General features: G+C 38.6%; 1 protein-coding gene across 1 annotated transcript in view; it reads right to left on the reverse strand.

Annotated features, from left to right (window-relative positions):
- adgrv1 (adhesion G protein-coupled receptor V1) overlaps positions 1 to 13,447 on the reverse strand; it is a 110,556-nt gene that overhangs the window by 83,544 nt on the left and 13,565 nt on the right. The window contains exons 3-17 of the mRNA XM_079450460.1: positions 12,871 to 13,020; positions 11,772 to 11,867; positions 11,111 to 11,215; positions 10,893 to 11,006; positions 10,189 to 10,751; positions 8,958 to 9,228; positions 7,483 to 7,812; positions 4,394 to 4,570; positions 4,060 to 4,283; positions 2,842 to 2,968; positions 1,882 to 2,067; positions 1,507 to 1,687; positions 1,240 to 1,403; positions 1,026 to 1,149; positions 242 to 502 (exon numbers count right to left, since the gene is read on the reverse strand). Of these exons, the coding sequence (XP_079306586.1) occupies positions 242 to 502; positions 1,026 to 1,149; positions 1,240 to 1,403; positions 1,507 to 1,687; positions 1,882 to 2,067; positions 2,842 to 2,968; positions 4,060 to 4,283; positions 4,394 to 4,570; positions 7,483 to 7,812; positions 8,958 to 9,228; positions 10,189 to 10,751; positions 10,893 to 11,006; positions 11,111 to 11,215; positions 11,772 to 11,867; positions 12,871 to 13,020 (3,073 nt within the window). The remainder of the gene's footprint in view (positions 1 to 241; positions 503 to 1,025; positions 1,150 to 1,239; positions 1,404 to 1,506; positions 1,688 to 1,881; positions 2,068 to 2,841; positions 2,969 to 4,059; positions 4,284 to 4,393; positions 4,571 to 7,482; positions 7,813 to 8,957; positions 9,229 to 10,188; positions 10,752 to 10,892; positions 11,007 to 11,110; positions 11,216 to 11,771; positions 11,868 to 12,870; positions 13,021 to 13,447) is intronic.

Below are 13,447 nucleotides of genomic sequence, written 5' to 3' on the forward strand. Positions count from 1 at the left end.
CAGAGCTCTGTGGGAATCAAAACAAATGTTTAATGAGGTGGGTTTATTGGCTCTACATAACAGAGTTGAAGACCAGTATTTGTCTATTAGAGTGGGATTTTAATGAAGCTAATAGGCCAATATAGACATTTCAAAGGATGGCCAATGCAGTTAAATAATGCATTGCAAAGTCAATGCAGGTTTGCGACATAAAATGCATTGAAAATCGACATCCAAGCAGACTGCAAAGAATGTGACAAACCTGTGGCGTTGAAAAGAACTATGTAGAATGGTTCATCTGTCTCGGGTATGTCATCTTCTATCACAGCAACTGAAATGTTCTTCATCCACTCGCCAAAATCAAAGACCAAGGTAGAGTCATTACTCAGTGGAATGAAGTCTTGCGGTGACGCGTCACCATACTCAAAACGATAGTTCACTGTGGTGATAAAATTAGCCAGTCCAGCCCGCAGGATGGTGAAATTGACCACGCCCCCTTCACGTACTCTTTGAACCACAGGCTCTAAAGGGTGCATAACAAATGTAATTAAAATGCTATTTTGTATACTGACATGTGAGCACAATGATACATGCTAACACTCCTTGACAAAGACTTTTTGCCGAAACATTGGTCTAACACAGTGGTCTACAGTTGACAAATCTGTGACTATACCGATCAGCCAAGTGCTACATCGTTATAAAAGTTTATCATTAGCAAGTGTTATAAGCTTTAATATATTCAAGTGCAAAAATATCTGAAAAACTGATTTTGGTTCTGTGAGCGTAAAAATAAGGCATCGCATGTTTAAAGTTTGAAAGTATGTTATTCAACAAGTAGCCCTCTAGAGGATTTTACATATGTTGGTAGCCCTCGCTTACAAAAAGGTTGGAGACCCCTGGTCTAATAAAAAACCTGCACAAGTGAGTGTACAGTCAGTCTTTCTTGTACATGCTAACATTTCATAATAACATGCCAATGAACTTGAATGGCAAGTTACTGTTTTACCATTTGGAATGGCAACATTAAAATAATTCCCCAAACATACCAGCAAAGTATACTGGATCATCATTCCCTTTAATATTTAGGCTTGCACTTATAAAGTCTCCTAGTCTTGCTCCACCCGTCGTATTCAGAAGGGTGATGGTGAAATGTTCAGCCTTCTCTGGGATCTGCATCAAACAAAGAATCAACTTGTCTTGTATACATATTATAATTATTCATAATAAACTGTAGTCTCTACTCAAGGAACTCCTTTTTACCTCATCTGGCAAAGAGAATATGGTCAAGTTCTTAAGGTTCTCCCCTTCAGCAAAGATTATCTCACCCTGCACTGGGCTGACATCTCCTGAATCAAGGGGCTTGAGGATCCAAAACACTGATACTTTTCCAAACGTACCCCTACTCCTCCCAATGGGGTATGATGCTATTAAAGATAGATTTGGGAGGTTCTTTTAGACTGACCAACAGTGCAATACAACAGATGACAATAAAGCGACCCAAAGCTGTAGCCTGCAAGACTACTTTACCTGAATGAGGCTCCATGGCTTTACTTTCATTGATGGTGAAGTCTAGGCCATCCCCAATGAATTCAATAACCCCAAATGGGTCATCACTCTTACGCACGGTAATGTTGACCTGTCTCCGGTTGCCAAGGCGACTTGCTGGTGTGCTGTGGCTACTAAGAACCACTGAAAATGTCTCATCTAGCTAAAAACGAAAAATCCGACTTTCTTAATAAAACTTGCGTTTTTCGATGCATTAATGTTAATTATATGTCAAGTGATTAAATCATTTCAACTTTATAATCTGTCACATTTAAGGGAACCGCGGAGTAGATCAGACTTTGATTTAGTAAATACAGGGTTTTGGTATGCAAACTGCAGTACAAACAGGGTTCTTACCTCTGGAATCCCATCAGGTTTGGCTACTAGGGCCACCATCACTTCCCTCTCTCCTGGAAGGAACTCAAGGATTCCTGTAGCCCCATAAAACTGAGTATTTCCAGATGGGATCACAGTGTATCTTACCAGCTGGTTCAGAAGCTTGCCCTGCCCTCTGATCACCGTTAATTCAACGGTCTCCCCTTCCTGCACAGTCAACACATGAACATGTTAACGAACATGTAACAACTGTATTTGTGCAGATTCAATGTAATCACATTGACTACATTTACATGCGCACTGATAATGTGATTATTTCCATAATTCACAGCACAAACGATGATCTCAGGTACAGTTTGTGTGTGTTACTAGCTATCGTTTTAATATATTCGCATCAAATACCGTTATTTGGACGTATTTTGGTTACTCAGCACCGTGATCAATATAGACGTATGATGGCAAATGCCCCTGCAACGTTGGTGTATGCCGTCAACTGGTTAAAGGCGTTAAATACGATTAAGGTGTTTCCATCCCATCATATTGTGATTACAACCGACGTACGCCACATATGTAACTTTGATTACGCTTACTGCCATTATGAGCTTAATCGCATTATTTAGATGGAATAATTGCATTTACATGAAGTAAAGTGTAATCGCAATATTGCCAAAAAATCTATTATAATTGCATTATGAGGGTGCATGTAAACATAGTCAATGTTGAAAAAGGCAAATTTTGTTGAATCTAGTTAGTAGGTATGAACATCAAATTATTGATTAACATATAAAATAAACATAATTAACCTAAAAACAACTTTTTGTCATGGAAGAACAACATCAAAAGGCATGTGCTTTCCAAACAGCATAATATCATTACTACATACAAAATACACATAATGTTTTTGGGATCCTGGATTGCATCAGCTAACCACTTTTTTCATAAATAAAAACTTTTTTTTGACTCTTTAGATATTTGTCTTACATTGATAAACCAGGCTCCATTAGTGACTTTGGAAAACTCGAAGACTCCTCCAGGGTCGTCATTTTCCAGAATGACAATTTCTCGGCTGGTGAAACCAGGCTTGAGGACTTGGTTATCCACATTTATCCTGTATGGTGATATCAGTGAAAATTGTCTCATGAAATTCCTATTCTTCTATTATTCTACAAAATCAATGTCCATACAGAAAGGAAAAAACATTGATTAACAAATCTTATGTGTTTCAAATAAAATGTCAATTAAATCATATCAAATATTCCTATCCCTTAAACCGTTAACTGTTGTGTAATAATGTACAATAAATGTACGTTTAAAGTATTATGGGTAAAATTATACGGCACATAAAATGCATACTAAAAAACACACAATGATTTTCAGAATGCCAGATTTATATTTTGAATGTGAATGACTGTGGTAACAATGGAATTTGAGAGCGTCTTATATAAGCTTGGCCTTAAGGCCTCTTGGTTACGCAGATTTGACAAGTCATGTTTCAGAGCAACCCACTATCCTCCCTTCTCAGCAGGGGTTCCTGTGTGTTAACCAATCTTGGCTTGGCCTGGGCTAGCACTGAAAGCTCCAGATAATTGGTAAAATGTCCTTCCAGGCAGAAGTGTTCCAAACAAACGCATTCACAAGATGTGCTGCATGCATACAAACACTGAAGTTTTTACAGGAAAGTATAAAGGAACTTTGTAAATTAGGTGCTAAATGAGTACAAGCGTTGTACAAGTACGTTTTCCTGTTTCCAAGTGCAGTAACCCTCAACATATACAAACACACTCTTGCTATTCATTTCACACACCAAGATAAAGACAACCCCATCGAAAACATGAAGACAAAGCCTTGAAAGTTCAGAGTGGATGCTTTTCCACATTAAGAGGTGATTCACAGCACACAATAAGGCAGTCTATCTAGTATACACTTACCCAAAGTATACTACAAAGCGAGCAGTCTCAACTCTGCAAGGTGAGGGAGGAAGCATGTTCCAAAACATTTATTCTCAGATTTTTCAGATGAAAAAAACAACATGGTCTTTTTACCATAATTAGGCCTAACTTCAGAGTGTAATTCTATATATTGACTATACTTCTTTTAAATAAAAATGCAACTTGATTTGATATTTTGGTATTAATGCATGAACACGGAGCACCTAAATGAAATAATATTAGTTATAAGTTTATCATAAGTTAACCGTACCTGTCTAAAGTAAGAATGACCGTCTCATTAATCTCTGGGACGTCATCAGCCTTCACAGTGAGGTTGATCACTGCTTCACTTTGTCCTGAGAGGAAATTCACTGATCCAGTAAAAGGTGAAATGTCGCCCTCAGTGACATCATCTCTGTTCTCACCAGTTGGCCGCAGACTCCAGAAAACCACTGCCTTACCATCAGTCCCATCTCTTCTCAGGTAAAGCGTAATCTAGAAACCAGAGATCATCACTAATTTTTACTATAAATCCATTTCATTTTCAACTTAAATGACTCTATTTAGCAATCGAACACAACACAGTCCGTGAGAGCATGACATACCAAAGAGGAGTTTGCATCTTCTGGTTCCAGCGCAACAACTGTCTGATTACTGGTAAAACCAATCTCTCCATTAGCAATATCAGGAGTGATGATGAGGGAGATGTTCAATGCTCCTCCAAAGCGAGGACTTCCAGATGGGATTGGTGGCGTGATGTTTAGCAACTGCACACTGTCCAACTGTAGAGAGAATGGATGACTGATTTCAGTCTAAAGAAAATATTGATCTACATAAACAGGTGCCGATGTGATTAAACCCACAAAATCAGTGGCATGGTTTGTGGAAGTAAGCATAACATATTAAATCACTTTCAACCAGGGGCGATTCTAGGTTTTCAATATTAGGGGGGCTCAGCCTCCAATGAGGATATACAGTATATAAATGCAGTTTCTATATATATATATATATATATATATATATATATATATATATATATATATATATATATATATATAAACATTCGGTATACACTATATAGCCACTCTCTAAGCATCACATACTGTATACATTACTAAAATAAATAATTAAGAAAACATATGCAGAATAAAGTTATTATATAAGTTGTTGTTATTCAAATGAATATCACATTAATCGATCAATCTGAATCATTTAAAAATTAAAATTGACAACAACAGCCACAAATCCAAATAATAAATGTCAAAATCAACTGCTGAATTATTATTATTATTAGAAGGAATAACTTGATATGATGTTTCCCTGCCATTCATTCTGATTAGCATGATAGCTGTCAGTCTTGTGCATGAATGCGTTGTCCATCTATTATATCTACAATATGTTTTAAATTAATAATAAAAATACTGAAGCGTCTGAAAAACGACAGAGCTTCTACGTACACTTTTGTTTCCTCAGAACTCAGAACAATGAATAAAAGAGCTGCCGCAACAGGCTGAACAACAGTAACCCTATCTGCCCATCGTCTTTCGGGGGCTATCGAAACTACCGTCAGCACTCTATAACTAGGTGCAGAAACAATCATGAATTTCTCATTTCTGTGCGCTACAATATCATCAAGATCATGTTTTAATAGTCTGTCGTCATTGATGTGAAATACCTTCATTTTGCTGTAGGCAACGTAAACAACTAGTTAACAGTGTGACGAGGGGTGAACGCAGACAAAACTATTTACAGTGGATGGGAAAGGGTCTTTTATGAAAAACTGCTTTTATAACAAAAAATGGCAAAGATGCAGATGTCATGTTAATGCACACACATTGTACTCTGCTTATGAAGTTCACTTCACTCTGTGATGCTGTCGCTGTGATCCGAAGAATGCGATAAATAACGCAGCCTGCCACCATTTTCATAATAAGAGTTTTAAACAAAATTAAACGGCTGTTTTATACATCCAATCAAATCGAAGGTTAAATTTATTAAATTGAAACGGAAGTTTCTCCCATCTTTCGCTCAAAGTGTCACGGGGTGAAACTTGTGCTGCAACTTCTGTAGCAACGGTGCTATGTGCAAAAAACGTACAGCCCTGACCCATCATTTAAAAGCTTGAACCTTGCTCATTTGTTAACTGATTTTTGTAAACAGTACTTTGATTATGGTTTCAGTTACCAATATGAATTTAATAGTATCAGCTCCAGTTAAAGGGATACCCCCCCCCCAAGTTGTTCCATCCATAGGTGGAAGGATATGGTATTCAAAGGTGCCGTAGAACTGTTAACTTTTAGAAATTCTTCAAAATATGGTAGTCAAATATGTCCCAGAAATGTCAGTTGCTAACATTTTTCCAAATATCTTTCTTTGTGTTCACCAGAAATCTAATGTTTAATTTCCTTTGCAGAAGTATCAGCAGAGGATATGAAAAAAGGTTTACAGATTCTACCTGGGCCTGAAAATAAAAATAAAACAGAATAAAACTCAATATGAGCCACTAAAATGGCAATTGCCGTTTGCCAATTGCACTGCTTAGCCATGCTCATGATGCTAAGGAAGAAAAACACTTGATAAAACAATGAAATCCTCTTGAGCGATGCTATGAGACCATGTTTGCTCCCTTTTGAGAGCACTTCAGAATTAGACTTCTATGGGAGTTCGAACATTTTATATACTATTTGTTTGCACCACTTGAACGACTAGAGACAAGATCAGCAAGTCCCGTGGCAGACAGCCAGATACCTTTTGTCTTTACAACTCAAGATCCATTAACCAGCAACTGCTGAAGAAATAAATGGAAAAAAACAGAACTGAAAGCTTAAGAAACATGGAAAAATCCTTGCAATTAATAAAAACACATATGTAAATCATAGGCGGCCCATCCGAGGGTTGTACAAAATTGAAAAATCATATTTTGATGGAATATTGTAGTGTGTAGTGACTTATCTGTGCAATTCCTTATTATTTATTTAATTCATGTGCATTCATAATCTTTAATGAAAAACCTACCCTGCCTCAAAACCACTTCTTATCACTTCCTGTGACGAGGAATGGTGCGAGACGGAGCTTTCTTCATCGGTCTGGTGCAATATAATGATACATATTTCAATGAATTGTGTAAGCAGTAAAACAATACAAACGAAAAGCGGCATACAACTATTTTAAGTTTAAAGATATTAAGTTATTATTTTCTCTTAAACATAAACAGACCCATAGATAAAATGTACACGTATGTTGCAAACAGTCCTTGAAGTCTCTTTTAAATGTATGCATTATGAAGTGCTTCTGTTGTTCAACTGCTCAAGTTCCACTATTAACGCTAAAGTGACAGGCTTGAGTCTCAGGAAATAAATGAACTGAGCAAATATATAGAACATTAAATGCACTTTCTTCATACAGTGATTTAAATAGACAGGATCCACTTGGAAGACACTTTCATGCGAAACAACCTGCAGTGCGTTCAGGCCATACATTTTATCATTGTGTGCAGCTTTGGGAGAATCATCCTCAAGACATTAATGTCAGTGCCGTGTGGTACAAATTGAACCATAAGAACATGTTAGTCTATAAATGTTATAAATGCTCTCTCATTTGTAAGTGGCTTTGAATAGAGAGCTTCTGCTAAAGAAATACATGTAAAATATAGTCTTAATGAGAATCCAAATCACATCGTTGTCACAAATCCTACCTGTATGAGGAAACGAGCCCTGTTTTGAAGGAAGGCATCATTACGGATAGGCAAGGTGAGTTGAGCCCTTGACTGGCCCGAACTGAACAGCAAACTGTTGATACTGGAACCATTTAGCACCCCTTCTCTTGCTTGTGAGGATTCCAGTGGTCTGGCAGGTATGTAGAGGGCTGTTAGGGTAAGTCGTACCTCACCCAGGGTCCCTCCTTCTCTCAGAAAGCTAAGCGACAGGTATCTGCCCTCAGGTTGACTCTGAATACTTTGGTTCTCTTTTGGATGAAAGCTAAATTGACCGTAGACATCATCACTGTCCTGAATGAAGAACACCATCTGTGAACACAGAAGTGTATAGTTAACTGTTTTCAGATTATAAAAAAGAATAGCTATAAATACTTTCTATCGTCCGTCTGAGTAAAAATAAAAGTCAAAATGAAAAATATTGTTTCTTTATAAATATCATTAGATTGGTCTGATAAAATCCCTTGACCATGCCTTTGCTCAAATTTTAGCTCTTGCCACAATCACGAAAAGACACTAAATGGCCTTAACTTTTGCATAATAAATGCAATGATACCAGAAAGATGACCGCTACAAGGAGGATTTTGACAACTCAAGTGAACACTTCGTAATAGCAGAATCAATACACAGAAGGTGTATTAAGTTAAAAAAAAACACAGACTGAACATTTCTGCTTTCAAAGCTTCCAAAATAACTTGCCAAAATCACATGCACAACAGGGCTCACGCTGAGATCAGTGCAAGCAAGCTGCCGCATTCATGCCCACACTTACGAGTAAATGATGGTTTAAACATAAACAACAGTCCTCTGTTTTTACAAACAAGCAGGAAAAGACAGACCCACAGGCGCTGGTGCTTTATTTTGTGTTGGGACCGCATGGAGGAACACCCAAGTGACACACAGTATGTGATGTGCCAGGGAGACACATGTGTCTGAGTATAGGCCACATCTGCTTAAACTGAATAAGTGGTGCCCAGATGGCAACTACAGTAAGAACCAGCTCTGATCTCTGGACTTCCTCCTTGACAAGTTGTCTGAGCCAGAGCAAAATTAAGAAGAATTGCTCTGTAAGAGAACCTCCCAGGATGCTTGACCACAAACCTCCCACTGAGGTCCAAGATGGAGCTGCTACCACGGCTATTTGACAGCAGCGTGAAATGAAGCATAAAGGTCTAGAATATCCTCAAAGCTGGATATAGTTCAACATGTTAGAAAAACAGTGCCTGGGCACATTATGAATAATAACTTTGTCCTCCCAAAAATTAAAGGGGAGCTCTAGAGCTCTTTAAGTTGTCATCGACATCAAATCACATGGTCCTTTATTTGATCCACCACCAATCTATGATCTGCCTTCCATACAGAAATGCATTACAGAAATCTCTAAACAGGCTAGCTAAAACTAAAACAAAGCCAGAAAACACTAACCTCAAATCAAAAGATGAATTTTAACCACTTACCTCCATAGGCTCACCAACTTCAGCTCCTCCTTGTACAGAGCTAGGGATCAGTCTGAGGAGAAAGGCCTCAGCCTCTTCAGGAAGGCTGTCCTGAGTGATGTTTAAAGGCAGAACAGCACTCATCTGACCCTCAGCAAACCCAAGTGTACCTGAGGTGGGGTTTAGGTCTGCAGACACAAGAGTCTTGTCCATGGAGTTTCTTGTAATATTCCATCTAACTGAAACAGCTCCATGTGTTCCTCCATTCCTCACAATGACAATGCCTTCATATCTGAGACAGAAAAAACGTTGTTTCTTGATATGATCAGTCTAATTTGGGCTTTCCCTAGTTTCAATCTCATTCATAATGGGGACTATTAGATTATTACTCAACCTGTGTTGAATTGAGACTGGGATATATAGAGCTTGTTAATTGACGTCACTTCGCATTGACTGTTGCACCATCTTGGGAGGATGGCTGCTAGTGCGTTCAATGTAGTATTTTGCTTTTCTTGTTTGATTAGGAAATATAACTATGGGAGGTCGGTCTTGCCGTGTTAAAAACTACAATAGCATTACACAGAGTCGTCCAGGAAAAGCCAATGGTTCTTTCACTTTGATTTCTCCATATATAAAAAAAACAAGTAACGGTACATATCAAAACGACTATAGCAGTGGAGTATTATCCTCCCAAAATGGTGGCGCCACTGCAACATGCAACATAGGGCGTGACGTCAGCTTCATATTTTCTATATTAGAAAATAGATGGAGATGGGAACAACATGTAACACAACTGTTTCCTGACAATTAAATCAAAAAAATTTTGTTTAACACATCTGGCACTACAAACGTAAAGCTGCACTCCACAAGTTGCTAAAGGTAATAATCATTATTATTATGTTTATTACTATTATGTTGTTTGGGAAATAATAATTATAATAAGCTGTGGGAAATGTCATTTTGAACTTTGTTTAAAACAGAGAAAGTTACATACTGCAGGTTTAACAACTTGTAGCTAATGAAACACTGCAATGTGTATGTAGCTTAAAGGCTAATTCACACTGATCCAACAAACTCCAACAAACAAAAACCTGCGTTGGCATTTGGTGGATCAATGTCAATGTCACCATATGGTTCTAATAAAAGCCAAACTACACCCAGTGAATCAAATATTTCCAAAAGATCCAGTAATCCTCATGCACATACAGTATTATTGCAAGGACCTTATACCAGTAAAATAATCCCTACTCACATCTGGGTCAGGTCTTCATTGATTATAAGCGGTTGTGTGGGATAAGGACTGATTGACAACACTCCATAAGGCTTATCGTTGGGCTCAATGGTAACATAAACCATACTTGGAATCATCAGCACTGCATCACCCAACAGTGTCTCTTCTAAAAGAACCACTTGGAAAGACTCTGCAATTTCTGGAATGTTGTCATCTCTGATGTTGAAGCGGAGCTCTGTTTCATGGACACCTGGAGGAAAAACAACCACCCTCTCTGCCTGCCGATCCACAAAGTCTGCCATTGGCGTCGCACTGCCTGCCCCACTGCCTGTGATGACCGCATAGGCCACAGACACAGTTCTGTCATCAGAACCGATCAGAAGATCATCCTCAGTTCTCCCACGTGTAACAGTAAGATAAATATCACCAATGTTCTCAGGCACGACCACAGATGGCTTGGCGAAGCGGACAGGAGCATCATTACGGGAGATCTTGATTTGCACACTGCTACTGTTTGGATTGAGTAAAGCTCCACCAGCTGCTTCCGTCAACCGAACTGTGAAGATCTCGTCATCTTCAGGAAGCTAGTGGTGAAATAGAGTCAAAAACAGTGGTCTAGCAACATATGCAAATTATGATTCAAGCAAAGGACCCCACAGCTGATTTCATTGTTTGATGTTGTCATTTTGCATGTACATATTTTGTCTGTGCATGGTGCTTATTACCTTGTCATCTTGTATCATGATGCTAAAAACTACAGCGGCACGACCAGGAGGAATTGTGATATTGCCCATGTCTGGACTGAGATCTTCAATTGAAGGGTTTGGACCTCCAATAATCTGTCAAGGTCATAAACATATGTTTGCATAAAAAAATCTGCATGTCATTGCTACAATTTAGTATTTAATGTTTTGACAGAGTTTATTCGGGTTGTGTTCTTTACCTCAAAGTTTACAGTCACGGTTCCATAGGTCCCTTTCTCTCTGATAAGGGTTAGAGGTACATACTGGCCTCTACCTCTTGGCTCCTCCACAGTAATAATGGAGGTCTAAACATAAACAAACACTGTTCACTGAAATGTAATCAGTTATTATAACAATCCCTTACATGTGAAGGGACAACATTGAAGGCGCCCATTCACTTGTATTGTACATTCAACCCGCATTGTTTGGTTACCAACATTTTTCAAAATGTCTTCTTTTGTGTTCTGCAGAAGAACGTAAATCATAAAGGGTTGAAATGACAAGAGGGTGCGTAAATTGTGACAGAATTTTCATTTCTGGGTGAACCAGAAATTTAAGGGAAAAAAGGAAAAATATTAAAATTGAGCAATGTCACAAGTACACTTAGTCTCCATGACAACATTATTAACAAGTTAATCCATTCTGCAAACTGTCTTTTTATTTGTTCTTAGCAACTCAGCAGTTTTCCTGGACTCCCATCTAAGCGACTCCTGCACTCAAGCATCTGAGTCAAAAACATTTTCCCAACAATACACCCACCCCCCTCTGTAGTTTAACTACCCCCACAAAACCTGACCCCCCAGTGTGTTATAAACAATTTCTCCCTAGTGATCATTGAGGAAATGAAAGAGAAAGTCTTACTGAGTTGAAGGAAATGATTCCAAAGGCATTGTCATTGGACAGGATGGTAATGGTGGCAGTATTTGGAGTTCCCACTGTCACACCGTTTGAAGAACTCTGAAAAGTAAAGCATATACAGAATGTACATCTTCAAATTGAATGAAACAATGCAACTTTGCTGTGTTCACAAAGGAAACATTGCATCAGTGCGTGTAACATAAAGAGAACAAATAGAGACAGGGTTTTAAGATAAACTAGCAGCACCATGTGCTTTTTCAGGCCTCCATTTCAATGAGATTTCCCTGCTGTATCAGCTTTCTTTCAGGAGCAGAGCTTTTGTTGCAGTAGCAACGCAGATGGAATACACATGCTCAGACAATTCCAATGCTGTCAGTACCACAGCGGTACCCACTCTTCCTCCATCTCCCACTGCAGGTATCCAAACCACAGCAGAGGGTCGTTGGCATCAGCAAAAGGCATATATTAGAGACACTAATATTTGTTTCTCCAATAATGTCTGTTCGTCCAAAATATATGTCAATTATTCTTAAGGACTGTCTAGTCTTCTTTTAACTTCCTTTAGCTCGAATTCCATTTAGCCAAAGGTCCTCTGTCACCCTTAAGTTGCTCTATTGTGCCAGCATGAGGTTCATTTGTTACAGTGGACAAGCAGACAGTGGAGCCTTGACCTGCTGTCATTAATCACTCACTGTCAACAGTCTGGGACACAACAGTAAACAGGGGCCCTTAACTGACACTCGTGAAGACTTTTTTATACTACTGCAAGCATGTGCTAATGTGGGTTGTTGTCAAGGAGAAGACAGCCAGGAGTTTTATCCTGGGCCCTGGTACTGAAAGGGAAAGCCCAATAATCATCCCTGCATTGCCCGGTGTATGGTGACTTGGGCCCAAAAATATTACTTTATCGCCATGAATTCTAGCAGTGGTAGACAGCTCATTTGATTTAAAGGTATACTGCACATTTAGAACATATTTTGAAAAATAAAACGTATACATCATAAAAATCTTCTGGGAAGACCTGACGCTGAATAGGGGCATAATAGGTCCGGTGGTAAGAGTTCATACAACAGCATTAATGGCATTTAAATATAAGCTCTACCTGTAGGCGGAGGTTGAAAACAAAAGTCTCATCAGCCTCGGGTAAATCATCATCCTTCACAGCGATGAAGATGGTTTTGCTACTTTCAGTGGACAGTAGAAAAGCAGCAGCAGTTGTGGCCTCGAAGTCACCAGTGTCTTCTCCCTGCAACTGCAAGGAAAAAATCTTCATCAGTGATGTGTGCTTTTTTATACGTATTCTAATCAATCCGGTTGCATAAACTGCCTAGACAAATCTTAGAAGATAGCCTTCTATTTTGTCTTCTTCGAGACTGGTCATACAATTTGTCAATCAGGCACATAGTAAGGTAGATTGGGCTAATTGAAATATGAAAAGTAAGACTGATAAGTCCCAACTAATTGCTAGTCAGTGAGATCAGTTGTAAAGTTTATGTGCCTGGGCCTAAGTTTGAATATCTGAAAACTTGACATTCACTTGGCCTCATCCATTAACCACTAGCACAGATTTCTGTGTAAACTATGATACATCAATCTCACACACACTGTTACATTCAGTTTAATTGCACACTACACATACAAATGCTTTAAATAACGACACATATCTGACACATATCTGT

This window comes from Barbatula barbatula (assembly GCF_947034865.1).
Source record: "Barbatula barbatula genome assembly, chromosome: 2".
NCBI lineage: Eukaryota > Metazoa > Chordata > Actinopteri > Cypriniformes > Nemacheilidae > Barbatula > Barbatula barbatula.